The sequence below is a fragment of the Galeopterus variegatus genome, unplaced genomic scaffold (assembly GCF_000696425.1).
Source record: "Galeopterus variegatus unplaced genomic scaffold, G_variegatus-3.0.2 Scaffold810, whole genome shotgun sequence".
Lineage (NCBI taxonomy): Eukaryota > Metazoa > Chordata > Mammalia > Dermoptera > Cynocephalidae > Galeopterus > Galeopterus variegatus.
In genome coordinates this window covers 292,482-306,166 of record NW_007726921.1, presented here as the reverse complement: position 1 = coordinate 306,166, position 13,685 = coordinate 292,482, and the positions used below count along the sequence as shown (strand labels likewise).

Sequence of the window (13,685 nt, the reverse complement as noted above, 5' to 3'; positions counted from 1 at the left end):
TTCAGGAAGAAATAGAAAACCTGAATAGACCTATAACAAATAAAGAGATTAAACTGGTAGAAAAAAATTCCCTCATAGAAAAGCCCAGGCCCAAATGGCTTTACTGGTGAATTCTATCAAACATTTAAAGAAGAATTAATGCCAGTGCTTTACAAACTCTTCTAAAAATAAAGTGGAGGGAACTCTTCTCAACTCATTCTATGGGACCAGTTTTACACTAATACCAAAACTAGACAAAGACATTATGAGAAAACTATAGACCTTATGTATCTATATGTAAAAATCCTCAACAAAATACTAGGAAACCAAATCCAGCAACATATAAAAAGTATCATACACCACAATCAAGTAGGATGTATTTAGAAATGCAAGGATGATTTAACATATGAAATCCATGTAAATACAACATATTAATAGAATAATGGACAAAAACCATGTACAGGATAATGTCAAAAGACACAGAATGAGCATCTGACAAAATCCGATACCATTTCATGATAAAAACACTCAAAAACTAGGAATAGAATAGAAATTTCCCAACCTGATAAAGAGCATTAATGGAAAACCAATAGTTAACATCATACTTATGGTAAAATGCTGAATGTTTTTCTCCTGAGATAAGCATTATACTGGAAGTTCTAGCCAAAGCATCCAAGCCAGAAAAAGATATAGAGGAATACAGGTATGACATTGTATATAAAAATCCTAAGGGGCCGGCCCCGTGGCTCATTCAGGAGAGTGTGGCGCTGGTAGTGCCAAGGCCGCGGGTTCAGATCCTATATAGGGATGGCTGGTGCGCTCACTGGCTGAATGTGGTGCAGGCAACACCAAGCCAAGGGTTGCGATCCCCTTACCAGTCAAAAAAAAAAAAAAAAAAAATCCTAAGAAATCCACCAAAAAACTATTACAACAAGTAAGCCAGCTCAGCAATGTTGCAGTACACAAAATCACTAACAAAAAGCAGTTATATTTCTATATACTAGTGATAAATAATCCAAAAATGAAATTAAGAAAACAATTTCGGGCCGGCCCGGTGGCGCACTGCTACAGTACGCCGCTTGGGAGCGTGGTGGCGCTCCCATCGAGGGTTAGGATCCCACATACAGACCGGTTCCCGCTCACTGGCTGAGCGAGGTGCGGACGCAGCACCGAGGGTTGCGATCCCGTTGCCAGTCCCGGTCTGGTACGGGTGCGACACTGAGGGTTGCAATCCGTTGCCGGACACGGAAAAAGACAAAAAGAAAAGAAAAAAAAAAAACAAAAAACAATTTCACTTACAATAGCATCAAAAAGAATAAAATGGAATAAATTTAAGAAAAAAAGAAGTAAAAGACTTGTACAGTGAAAGGTACAAATATTATTGGTAGAAATTAAAGAAGAACTAAGTAAATGGGAAGACATCCCTTGCTAATGAATTGGAAGACTTAATATTAGAAGGCAATACTCTCCAAACTGACCTAGAGTCAACATAATTCCTATCAAAATCCAGCTGGATTTTTTGCAGAAATGGACAGGCTGATCCAAAAATTCATACAGAAATGCAGGAGATCCGGAATAGACAAAAAAAATCTTGAAAAAGAAGAAAAAAGTTTTGAATTTTCCAATTTCAAAACTTACTACAAAGCCACAGTAATCAATAATGTGTGGTGCCTGCATAAAGAACGGACATGCAGATCAATGGAAAAGAATTTAGAGGCCATAAACAAACTCTTACACCTAGTGTACGGCCAACTGATTTTCAACAAGGGTGCCAACATAAATCAACAGGGAAAGAACAGTCTTTTCAAAAATGGTGCACCTGGATATACATATGGAAAATGACAAAGGGCCCCTACCTAATGCCATTTACAAAAATTAACTCAAAATAAATCATACACCTGAAACCATAAAAATTCTTAGAAGACAAACATTGAGAAAATCATCATGACTTTGGATTATGAATGGTTTCTTAGATATGACACCAAAAGCACAAACAAAAGAAAAAAAATGGGTAAATTGGATCTCATTGAAATTAAAAATTATTGTGCTTCAAAGGACATCATTAAGAAAAAACATCTCCACTCCCACTGTTTACTTCACTATCGTTTAAAAAAAAAAAGGTGGAAAAATCCACAGAATAGGAGAAATGATTTTTAATAAACCTGCTGTAGTTTTAATATGTCCCCTCCAAAATTCAGTTGTTGACAATGTGATAGTATTAAGAGGTGGGACTTCTATCCCAAATATACAAAGAACACTTATAACTCAACAGTAAAAAGACAACACAACTAGAATAAGCAAAGAATTCGAACAAGATGTCTCTCTAAAGAAGCTACACAGATGACAAATAAAAACATGAAAAGATGCTCATCATCAGTAGGCATTAGGGAAATAAAAGCAAAAACTGCAATGACATACCACTTCATACCAACTAGGACAGCTAACATTAAACAAACACACAAACAACAAAACAAGTGTTGACGAGGATGTGGAGAAATTGGAATCCTCATATGTTGCTGGTGGGAATGCAAAATGGTGCAGTCAACTTTGGAAAAATACTTCAGCAGTTCTTCCAAATATTAAACATACAGTTACAATATAGCCCAGAAATTCCATTCTTTTTTATGTTCTCAAGAGATTTGAAGCCATATGTCCCCCCAAAAACTTGTCCATGAATGTTCATAGCAGAATTATTCATAATAGCCCAAAAGTAGAAATAACCCAAGTGTCCATCAGCTGATGAGTAAATAAACAACATGGTATATCCAAACAATGGAATATTATTTGGCCACAAAAAGGAATGAAGTACTGATACATACTACAACATGGATGAACCTTGAAAATAACTTGCTACAGGGAAGAAGAGAGTCACAACAGGCCACATACTGTATGGTTCCACTTTTACAAAATGTCCAGATTAGGCAAATTCACAGAATTAGAAAGTAGATTAGTTGTTGCTGGGACTACAGGAAAGGGGGTTTAGGAAGTGGCTGCTAATAGGCACTAGTTTCTCCTGGAGTGAGAAAAATGATTTGAAATCAGATGGTGGTGATAGTTGCACAATCTGTGAATGTACTTAAAACACCTGAATTGTACACTTTAAAGGGATTTTAATTTATGGTACATAAATTATATCTCGATGTTATACCTCAAGGTTATTTTTAAAAAGGGGCATAAGCTTTAAACAGGCATTTTATAGAAGAGGAAATACCAATAGTAACTAGTAATCCTCCACTAATATGTATCTATTTTCAAAAATACAAAACTAAATATATTTGTAGGTCTACAAATATATGATTTAAAAATACAGCATAAGTAAAGGAATAATAAATAAAAATTTTAGTATAGTGGTTATTTCCAAAGTAGAAGGGGATGGGAGGTAATCTGGCAAAATCAAAGGTAACAGTAATGTTCTTTTTCTTAAATTGAGTGATGGATCATTATTCCTTATACCTAAAATATATTTTCTATTCTTGTGAATCTACTCAGTGTGTAATAAAACTATCTGAAAATATTTAAAATTTATATATTCTAAACATTTTAAATCTATTCAATAATCAAATAATTAAAGCCAAATAGTTTTGAGCACAGAGAGTATATTCCCAAGGTGCTCCCTCAGTTTTCTGTAAATTAATCTGTGTGAAATGGTAGAAAATATGTGGTGTGACTATCAAATGGTGATTTCATAAAATGAGTTTTAAAGAGAACTACCATACGAGAACCTCATAAAAATGCAATTTTGCCCTTTAAAAATGTATTTTTGAGATCCCTTTTTTTGGGACTGGAACAATATACAAAACAATGAAGAAGCCAAAGACAAATATACGGAAAAGGTATCAACATTCAGCCTTTGGCTCAAAATTCTTTTTCAGTAAAGAGGGGAGAGTACTTCAAAAACCATCTGCAGTTTTCTAGCTGAGAAGCCATAATAGGTACAAAATGCTCAGAGTCCTCTGTTACATAGAATGGGTAATTATGCGTATGTATCAGGGCTGCCACGTGAGCATCCTGCCTCGGAAGCCAGACTGATGTGCTCGGGGCTTGAAAAATTTGGTCATCAGCTCATCACTGGTGCCCAGAAATTTTGATCTGGCTGTCACACCTGGACATGGGCCAAATGATCAAGAGAAAATGCCTGGTTCAGTGTTGCATTCCTTCTGGAGGTTGAGACCACCAAAAGCAGAAGACTAACAACACAGTTCAGAATAGTGATGAAATTCAGAGTGCTCTGGCACCCACATACTTCTCTTTAGACAGTGAATTCCAAGATCAAACACAAACTATCACCTTCCGCCCGCAACATTGTGAGGACTAATTTTTTAAATGTAAAAAACAAAACAAATATTGTTTACTTGAGTTGTTAAACAGGCATTTCTTAATATATATTTAGAAGTCATTTCTAAAAGCAGAAAAATACCACCAGCTTTACCAGTTTTCCCATTGAAACCCTGAAGAAATCTGAGCTATTCTCGGCCCACATCTGCAGGGTTAAGTGAAGCATTCCTCTGGGGGCCAGAAGTTCAAGGGCAATCCTTCCTCCAGTCCCCCTTTCTTTTTCAAACAAAGTATTGTCTTAAAATATTGGAATGTTTCCTAAGAGTAATATTCTTGTCAGAGGCTGGGTTGGATTATCTAAGAAAAAAATCCTTCCACTTTACTTAGTTATTATACTCAGAACAAAGGGGATATAGTATATCAGCCAAAGCAATGAGTGTTCTACGATGAGTCTTCTTTTACCAAAACAGTCTAAGACCCTGAAAATTATTTTATGTCTCATCAACTTTTCAGCACAGCAACAAGGAATAAACAGAAGTTACCTCCATGTACAGTTATCTTGATTAATAAATCCATACAGAAAGCAAGCCACTCCTACCACTGCTGCCAGGAGGAGCATCTGAGTGTAATAGCCCAGCCAAGCAAAATAGATTCCAATCTTCTCTCCATAATATTTCCTGAAGAAAGATAGAAATTATTTTTAGAAGACACAAATAATCACTCTGCAGCTTCATAATAATATTAATTTCTGATTTTAAATAAAGGAGGCTTTGAGCTTAAATCTCTGACTTAATACACCCTTAAAACATTCATTTTCATAGCAGACCCTGAATTCTACTATGAAACAAAAAGGAGGTTACATGTCATAGAAGTACTGATCACTATCACTGGTTTGCCTGTTGAAGCAAAGTAAATTAAAATAGAGGAGGGGAGGAAAAAATGCTGAATATGGAACAAACAGAAAGTTATCACCACCATTCTTTGTAAAGCTAGCACTATTTTATACATTCTCCAAAAGATTATTCTTAATATGCATAAAACAAATGCATAAAACAATCTGTTCACAATTACTTGCTTTTACTTAACTAGGGAAATTCCTTGGAGGAAATGTAATGAATGTAAATCACAAAAAAAAAAATAATAAAATGACCAATAATATTAACCTGTAGTGGAATTTCTCTCTGACCAAAATTTTTTATAAAAGTCATTGTGAAAATGAAAGAAGGCAGGATGGATATGACTGAGGAATCCACCGCTCTGTACTCCTTGTATCTAGCACTTCTATTTTTTCTAAGTTTTAAAAACTGATTAATGGTGTACTTTGAGGTAAAATGGAAGGAGCTACATAGGCAATATGAGAAGAGGGCAGGCTAAGCAAGAGGCAGTGCCAGAATTCTTCCTGAAAGGGAGGCCAAATACAGTCAGGCAGAAAGAAAGCGTTTAGAGATAAGGAGAAAACAACGAAGCGATTGATTGTTCAGGTGGCTGTTGCTGATATTTTGAGCAAGAGGCAGTGCCAGAATTCTTCCTGAAAGGGAGGCCAAATACAGTCAGGCAGAAAGAAAGCATTTAGAGATAAGGAGAAAACAACGAAGCGATTGATTGTTCAGGTGGCTGTTGCTGATATTTTCCTAGACTGGTTCACTTTTGCCTCAGTCTTGGTCTGTAGAACCTGTAGGAAATTTACTTAGCTCTAAGGCCCTATATGATACTTCAGGCTCCGTATGGACTGAGCTGAGCTGAACTCCTTGGCCTTAGTCTAGTGGGGACTTAGGTCTGAGCACAACCTGGCATCCTGGGAGACTTCAGATAGGAACATCCCTGGGCTGGACCAGCGCTTAAAGGGCACATGTGAGACCAGCACCAGAGGTCACAGGCCTGGTGGGGGCCACAGCTATGGCTGAGATGGACCTGAGGGTGGAATCAGGAGCTGAGAGGGACAAAATATTCTCATTTTCGCATGACTGGAACTTTGCTGTCTGGCTCATGGATGGCAGGCAAGTGGCAGGCTGAGGACAGTGCCTGGGAGAGTAAAGCCTAGCTATGGGTTTGAGATGTCTTGGCCTGTCTTCTGTTATGCCTTCTGTAACATGTTCTTATCAACCATCCATCCTGGAAATGCCATACTTATAACCAGACGGAGTCTTAGAAGGTGCCTGGTCCAACAGTAAATATATCCTGCCACATTTAGACAGCTGGTCAGGCAGTCTCTGTTTGAATATTTATAGTGATGAGGAGTTCATTACTTCCTAAGGCAATCTCACTACACTGTAGGCAAGACCAGAAAGATTTTTCAAATCTTTAATGAGGGGTTAATATCCAGAATATATAAGAAACTCAAATAACTCAATAGCAAAAAAAACCCCCCAAAAAACAAACAAATAAAACCTGATTAAAAAATGGTTAAAAGATCTGAATAGACAGTTCTAAAAAGAAGACACAGAAATGGTTAACAGGTACATGAGAAAATGCTCAACATCAATAATTAGGGAAATGCAAATCATAACAACAATGAGATATCATCTCACCCCAGTAGAACAACTATTATCAAAAAGATAAAAAATAACAAATGCTGGCAAGGATGTGGAGAAAGGGGAATTCATGCACTGTGGAAATGTAAATTAGTAGTTAGGCACTATGAAAAACAGTATAGAGGTTCCTTAAAAAATTAAAAATAGATCTTGCATATGACCCAGCAATCCAACTTCTGGGTATTTATCCAAAGGAACTGAAATCAGTATGTCAAACAGATATCTGCACAAAACAGATATCTGTTTTGAATAGCTGTTCACTACAGCTATTCAAAACAGCCAAGATATCAAATTAACCTAAGTGTCCACCTCAGATGAATGGATAAAGAAAATATGGTATATTTACATAAAGGAATAAATCAACCTAAGTGTCCACCTCAGATGAATGGATAAAGAAAATATGGTATATTTACATAAAGGAATAGTACTCAACCATAAAAAAAGAATGAAATACTGTCATTTGCAGCAACATGGATGAACCTGGAGGTCATTATTAATTGAAGTAAGCCAGGCACAGGAAGACAGATACCACATGATCTCACTCATACGTGGAATCTAAAAAGTTTGATCTCACAGAAGCAGAATACCACAGTGGTTACCAGAGACTGGGAATGTTAAGGGGGACTGGGGGATGGGGAGAGGTTAGTTGACAAGTACAAAGTTACAATTAGGTTGGAGGAATAAGTTCTAGTGTTCTACTGTGCAGCAGGGTGATTATAGTTAACAAAAATGTATTGTACATTTCAAAATAGCTGGAAGAGAGGATTTCTAATGTTCTCATCATAAAGAAATGACAAATGTTTGAGGTGATGGATATGTTATTTGCCTTAATTTGATCATTCCATATTGTATACATGTATTGAAACATCACTCCGTATCCCATAAATATGTACAATTTTTATGTGTCAATTTAAAAAAATCTTAAATGGAAACCTGTCTCCTACTTGATAAAAAGCTGAGAATAATGATATTCAAATATGATATTCTCTGATCACTGTCTCTCTCTGCCAAAAACATCCCGACTCAACATCAATTTAAATTAAATTCAGCTTTGATTTTTTTATCAAAGTTTTAAGTATACCTTCATTAAAGAGTCAAATATCTCTAGAAGGCTGATTAAAAAGGAACAGTCCCCAGCCACCTCCCCTATTTCCTGCTGCCCAGAAGCAGCCACTTTCAACTCTTACAGCTGGTTCTTTGAATATTTACTTCCATCTCTCTAAATAATATGTGTGAAGTGCTGCTTATTGGTTTTTCAGTTTTGTGTATCCCCTATTGACCGTCTACTCTGGAAGGTGAGGATTAAGCTTTCTTTCAACCCTCTGCCCCTCTACACATCCACATCTCCATTCCTATCTTCTTGACATAGTTACATTAAAATTTCTGGTTAGATCAATATCCTTGCTTTACATTATTAGGACTCTGTAAACACTATTCACAGCTGAATCAAGTCATCTCCTATGATTACTTTTTCCTTCCTAATATTTTTGTTTTCCCTGGAATTAATAATTGTCTTGATAGTTCACTGCTTAGTTTTCTGTGTACTTACCAAAAATTCAACCCCAGACTTTCTTCAGATGTATAACTTTCTCAGTATGTTCAAACACGAGGTAGTCCATCAATTTCAGCTCTGTGAATAAATCCCTTCAGACTTCCTCCAGCCTGAATTAATGACTCTCCAGCCCTACCCAGAGCTGTCACTTGGGATCTCTCTGCCTCTGTCTTGTGCTGGGATTCCCTGTTTACTAAATCTCATGCCTTCCACTTCCTTGTTGGAGCACCTCCTCCGTTACCTTGCTTATCTAAACTAAAAATTCCTCACACTTAAGTTTGGCCATATATGAAATTGTAAATTGAAAAAAAAAATTGCTTTCCTCAGAAATTTAGTTATTGCTCTTTTTCTTTAGTTTGCAGTGTTGCTGTTGAGAAGCAAAATGCTATTGTGGGTCTTGATTTTTCAGATGATTTTTTTTTCTTTTTCTTTCTCGAGGCTCACAGGATCTTCTTTTTTTTTTCTGTGTTCCTAGATGTCATATTGCAGTGACTCGACGGCTCTGTTTTCATCGTGTAGGCAGGGCACTCCACAGGCTCTTCTCATCTGGAGATTTACAACATTCAGGTCTTCAGCACAGCTCTGCAGCTATTTCTCTGCAAGTATTTTTCGTATTTCCTTTCTATATTTTCTGTTCTGGTTTTTGGTACTCCTATTATTTAACATGGCATTTCCTGAACCGACCTTCTCATTTATAGCTTTTCCCCCTTTTCTTTTCTATATTTCTGCTCTGTGCTCTGCATAATTTCTTTAACTTCATTTTCTAAGGTGTTCTATTGGAGTTTTTCTGTTCTATCACATTTTTAATTTCCAAGAGCTACATTTTATTCTTACAATGATCCTTTTTTATAGATTCCTTCCCTTCTCTTTTTGGTATAATATCTTCTTTTGTCACTCCGAGGGTAAAAATGGCAGTTTGGGGAAAACTTTTATTTTTTTTTTCTGTGCCAAGTCTATTTCCTACAGGTTGCTCTTTCCAGTTTGTTTGGTTTGCTTTTTTGGAAAGAGATTGGTAATCCCTGGGAACCACAGACAAAGATTTAACAGTCTGGGTCCTCAACAGGTTACCAGTGAAGCAACGATGGAAAGGAACATGGGCTCGGCCCTTTTTTTTTTTTGATTGTTGTTTTTGGCCTCTCTTTCTTCAGCAGCCAGGATCCTTCACCTTGTCCAAACAACACAAGTTTCTGGAAAGCATCTGATGCTTTGAGAAAACAGGCCCTGAGCAAATCATTATTTCTTGTTATATACAATGAAATGGTATTTAACAGTAGATACAGAAAAAGAGTGAAAATTTATGTCTTACCATACAATATAAGCTAAATCTAACACTTACTCCTGCGCAATAAAGAATTTGGTAGGTTTCTGTTCCCAGATCCTAGCAGGTTACCTCTAAACTCTCGGAATTTCCTAGAGATTGGAGTGTCTTTTTATTCATGGTGGGCCCCTGTGACCACACCTGATACTTCATGCTAATGAGGTGACTCATGTTGGGCCCCTCGATAGTTTGTGCTAATGAGATGACTCAGGATGGGGGCTGGCCATGCCAGAAAGACCAATCATGTGATTACAGGTTTGCAGATTTGAGCCACATAATATTGGTCTGACCTCAAGGGAGAGGAAGAGAATAGAGATTAATTCACATGGATGATTATTCACTCAATCACTACATGTGGTGACTGAGTGAAAAACTCTGGACAGTGAGGCTCAGAGCTCTGGGTCAGCTTCCCTGGTTGGCCACAGTCTTTGAGTACTGTCATATACTTGGACTCCACAATGAGTACTTCCCACTGGAGTGCTCTCTGCAATAACTCACCTGATGAGATCCAAGGGCTGCTTTTTGTATATGCTTCGAGGATGAGCCCATTCCCTGTACAGAAGATATCGTTCACTAGGGCAGCTACGATCCTCTGACGGACAGCGGAATTTGCACTGTGAAGAGAAGGCAACAAGTGAACCTCACAATCACCATGTTTTCACAAATACGCTTATTAAATATGGTACTGATATTTCATAGTCATTTGTGAATAAGGGGTCCTCACTTGCTGGAAGGGGCAGAAATATCATTTAGTTTTTAGCGATTCTAAACCGGGGCTATTATCACCTTCCTTGGGAGCCATCTGTGAATGTGTTGGGGATGAATGCTTGGATGTTACAAGCCCAGGGAGCCTGCAGGTACTTGGTGGAGGCCCCAGGGATGCTTAATGTCCTACAACATTTAGGGGCAGTCCTAACCAGTGAAAAACTGGGCCACCCAAGTGCCAAAATCACAAGGGAGGGACACCTGATAGCCAACCCCCTCCTTGGACAGTGGGGAATCTGAATGTTGACTGGTTAGCAGCAAGGCCAATTCTAAAACCCAGACTTCTTTGTCCTGGTTCAGCCGTTATTCTGTGACAACATGTAGGAAATAAACAACAAAGATGCTTGACATCATGTTACACACTTAGCTTATTCAAGAAACAAAACCTTTTGCCTCTGCTTAAATTCAGTGGCCCTTTTTCCTATCTGACTCATTTTTCTTCCTACTGTACTAGACCCAGATTACCACCCAGCCATGGCTTAGCATGGGCCCTGACCTCTACTCACTTCTCTCCCAAATACCATACAGGATCATTCCCTAGCCTGGATGTGGGACCCTGTAATTAGAAGGGGCTTTAGTGGGAAAGACCTGGGCATGGGCAAATGTCAAGTGAATACTATAAAACCTTGGCACCCCAGATTAATATTCATGACAGCTATTTGCAAGCATCCCCAAAGTTCATGCCATGCTATCATTGCTAATTTTGCTAGAGCACAAAAATAAAACACAAGAGCTATCTGGTTGGACAGCCACACTGGGCCTCTTAGGAAGCTGAGCTTCTGCTTCTCCATCCAGCTCTCTGTTCTCTACTTATCCACGTATATATCAAGTAGGTGTTTAGTGTCTTAGTTTTATTATCTTATTCTGTACATTTCACCATTGTCTTCATCCACAAATACATGGACCACACAACAGCAATTATCAATCTCAGTCTTTGTTTTCTTTGGTCTTAAGAGATTCAGATAAATTGATAGTGAATGTAACAAAGTAATAATGCAATATAATATTTAATTTAGGTCAATGACAGAATTTATTTAGACAGCTTTAGATACAATGTCTCTGCATTTATGGAATGATTAAGGGTCTGAGATAGTCATATTTTAAAAATTTCATTTCATGAGAAATGTTACCAGCGAGAGAAGTACTCTAGAATTTATGGGGCTATTGTAGACTCAGATCATAATCCTCGAAAAATATCAATAATCTGTGGTATTGCCATTGTGACAAGAACCCTGACAGATACCTTCTTAAAAGCCCTGGGATATTTCTGGGCACAGTTTGAAATAGTATTTCAGGGAGAATACAGTTTGTGTAACAGGAAACGATAAATAAGGTCTAACATGTATTTTGCTTACAAAGAACTAATACTTTTCTGGTTGATAAAAACATCCGTCAGCAATTATGGAAACAGATAACACTTATACAGTACTTATTATATACCAGGGCTAACATTTGACACTAATTAACTTAATTAATCCTCGTTACAACTCTTTCAGGTAGGTACTAGTATTATCCCTATCTTACTAATGAAGAAACTGAGGAACAGGGAGGCTAAATGACTTTCACAAGGTCATCCAGCTATAAAGTGGCAGAGTAGGCATTTCAGCCCTGAAATGCTAATACAGATTAACTGCTAATCTATCCTGCTTTATACAGTAACTATGGGAGAGATACCATTTATTCCTTTATTCACTCCTTTAAAATGAGTGCCTTTTCTATGCCTGGGATCCATTAGTGAATAATACAACCTGGTTTTTGCCCTAAATGAGCCTGTAAATCTTGCAGTGTATTATCTTCATGCTTTAGGAAGAAACTTAACATCAGGAAAGATAGAGCTTCCCTATTGTCAATACCACAGTATACATTAAGTTTTTTATTTTATTTTTGCCATTTGACTTACATCATGGAGTGGGAAAGCTGCCTTGTAGATCCCAGAGTTTACAAGTCTATTAATCCCAAACTTACTAACGTTGTTTACCACTTGATACTTGACCCGGGAGAGGATGAAGTAAACCTAAAAAGATTCCAAAATACACAGTATGGTTTATATGCTATAACTAACCAATCCAATCATTGTTTACTATTGCAACAGGAATATGTACGCATATTTCTTTCTTGACTTTTTTTTTTTAAACAAAACTAAACCAACCAAACCAACCCACTAATTATTCAATAGTAGGTTCCAAATCACCCCAAGATAGCAACTAAATTTGGTTTAGACTTACAATGCGGCTTCTGGTGGCTGGATTGAAGAAGGAATCTCTATCAAGAATGTAAAAATCATTGATCCGGTCCTTCTCAAATGGGGCAGTGAAAAACTCTTGCTCTGGCTTGATGATACTTTCATCCACTCTGAGGACTTTGGTAAACCAGTTCAAAGTATCAAAGGCTGAGAAACGGGTTTTCAGATCATTGGGTTTCAGAGGCAATTTGATGTGCATTATTTCAGCATATGTACATAACACCTCCCATGGTGCATGGACTTTTACAAATACAATCTTGTCATCCAAAACCTATGTTGGAAGAATAAAAACACAGACTAGGAAACCAACTATTTTTACAATTTTTAAAAATATAGATTTTTCTTATGTTGCTGATCATCTCAAAAATGTATACACACACACACATACATACACACAGGACACCAGTAAAAGTGAAGATAAAATAAAAATAAATTTGCAAACCATCATAAATTTCACCTTAAAGATAATTTCTTGTAGAATTTAAAAAGTAATTCAAATATCGTTATTTCATAAAACTAATATTTTAAATGGAGAAAAAAACAGCTTGTTAATTTGTCCATCACTCCGTCCAAATTGGTGACTAAAAATTAAAACACTAGAATATTCATTGCAGTGCTATTAAAATGGAAAAATTTTAATTTCCTAAACCTAGAAATAAGCTATTAAATTTATTGTATATCTGGTCAATATCATGTTATATGGCCATTAAAAAATGATATCAAAGAATTATATTTATTGATATAGAAATGTATTTAGTATATACTAAAGGAAGAAAGCAAATTATAAAACTGTGAAATGATAATTTTCCTTTTTGAAAGGAGAATATAAAAAAGTTTAGAAGGATTACAGGTTTTTTTCTGGATAATTAAGACAGATGATTTTTGACTCTTCTTACATTTTCTAATTTTTATCATAAACTATTGTTTATATAATAAAAAACTTTTAAAGGTTCTTAAAAAAGAAAACAATCATTCATACATGCGTTCATTATTAAATTCTTCAGCTATTAAAAAAGATCTGCT

At 36.6% G+C, this 13,685-nt stretch overlaps 1 protein-coding gene across 2 annotated transcripts in view; it reads right to left on the bottom strand.

Moving 5' to 3' along the window:
* ANO6 (anoctamin 6) overlaps positions 1-12,900 on the bottom strand; it is a 68,614-nt gene extending 55,714 nt beyond the window's left edge. For both annotated transcript variants that reach the window (XM_008572604.1, XM_008572603.1), the window contains exons 1-4: positions 12,646-12,900; positions 12,321-12,434; positions 10,154-10,269; positions 4,797-4,931 (exon numbers count right to left, since the gene is read on the bottom strand). In XM_008572604.1, coding sequence (XP_008570826.1) covers positions 4,797-4,931; positions 10,154-10,269; positions 12,321-12,434; positions 12,646-12,861 — 581 coding nt within the window. In that variant the 5' untranslated portion in view covers positions 12,862-12,900. The remainder of the gene's footprint in view (positions 1-4,796; positions 4,932-10,153; positions 10,270-12,320; positions 12,435-12,645) is intronic.
* Between the last annotated feature and the right edge of the window lie 785 nt (positions 12,901-13,685).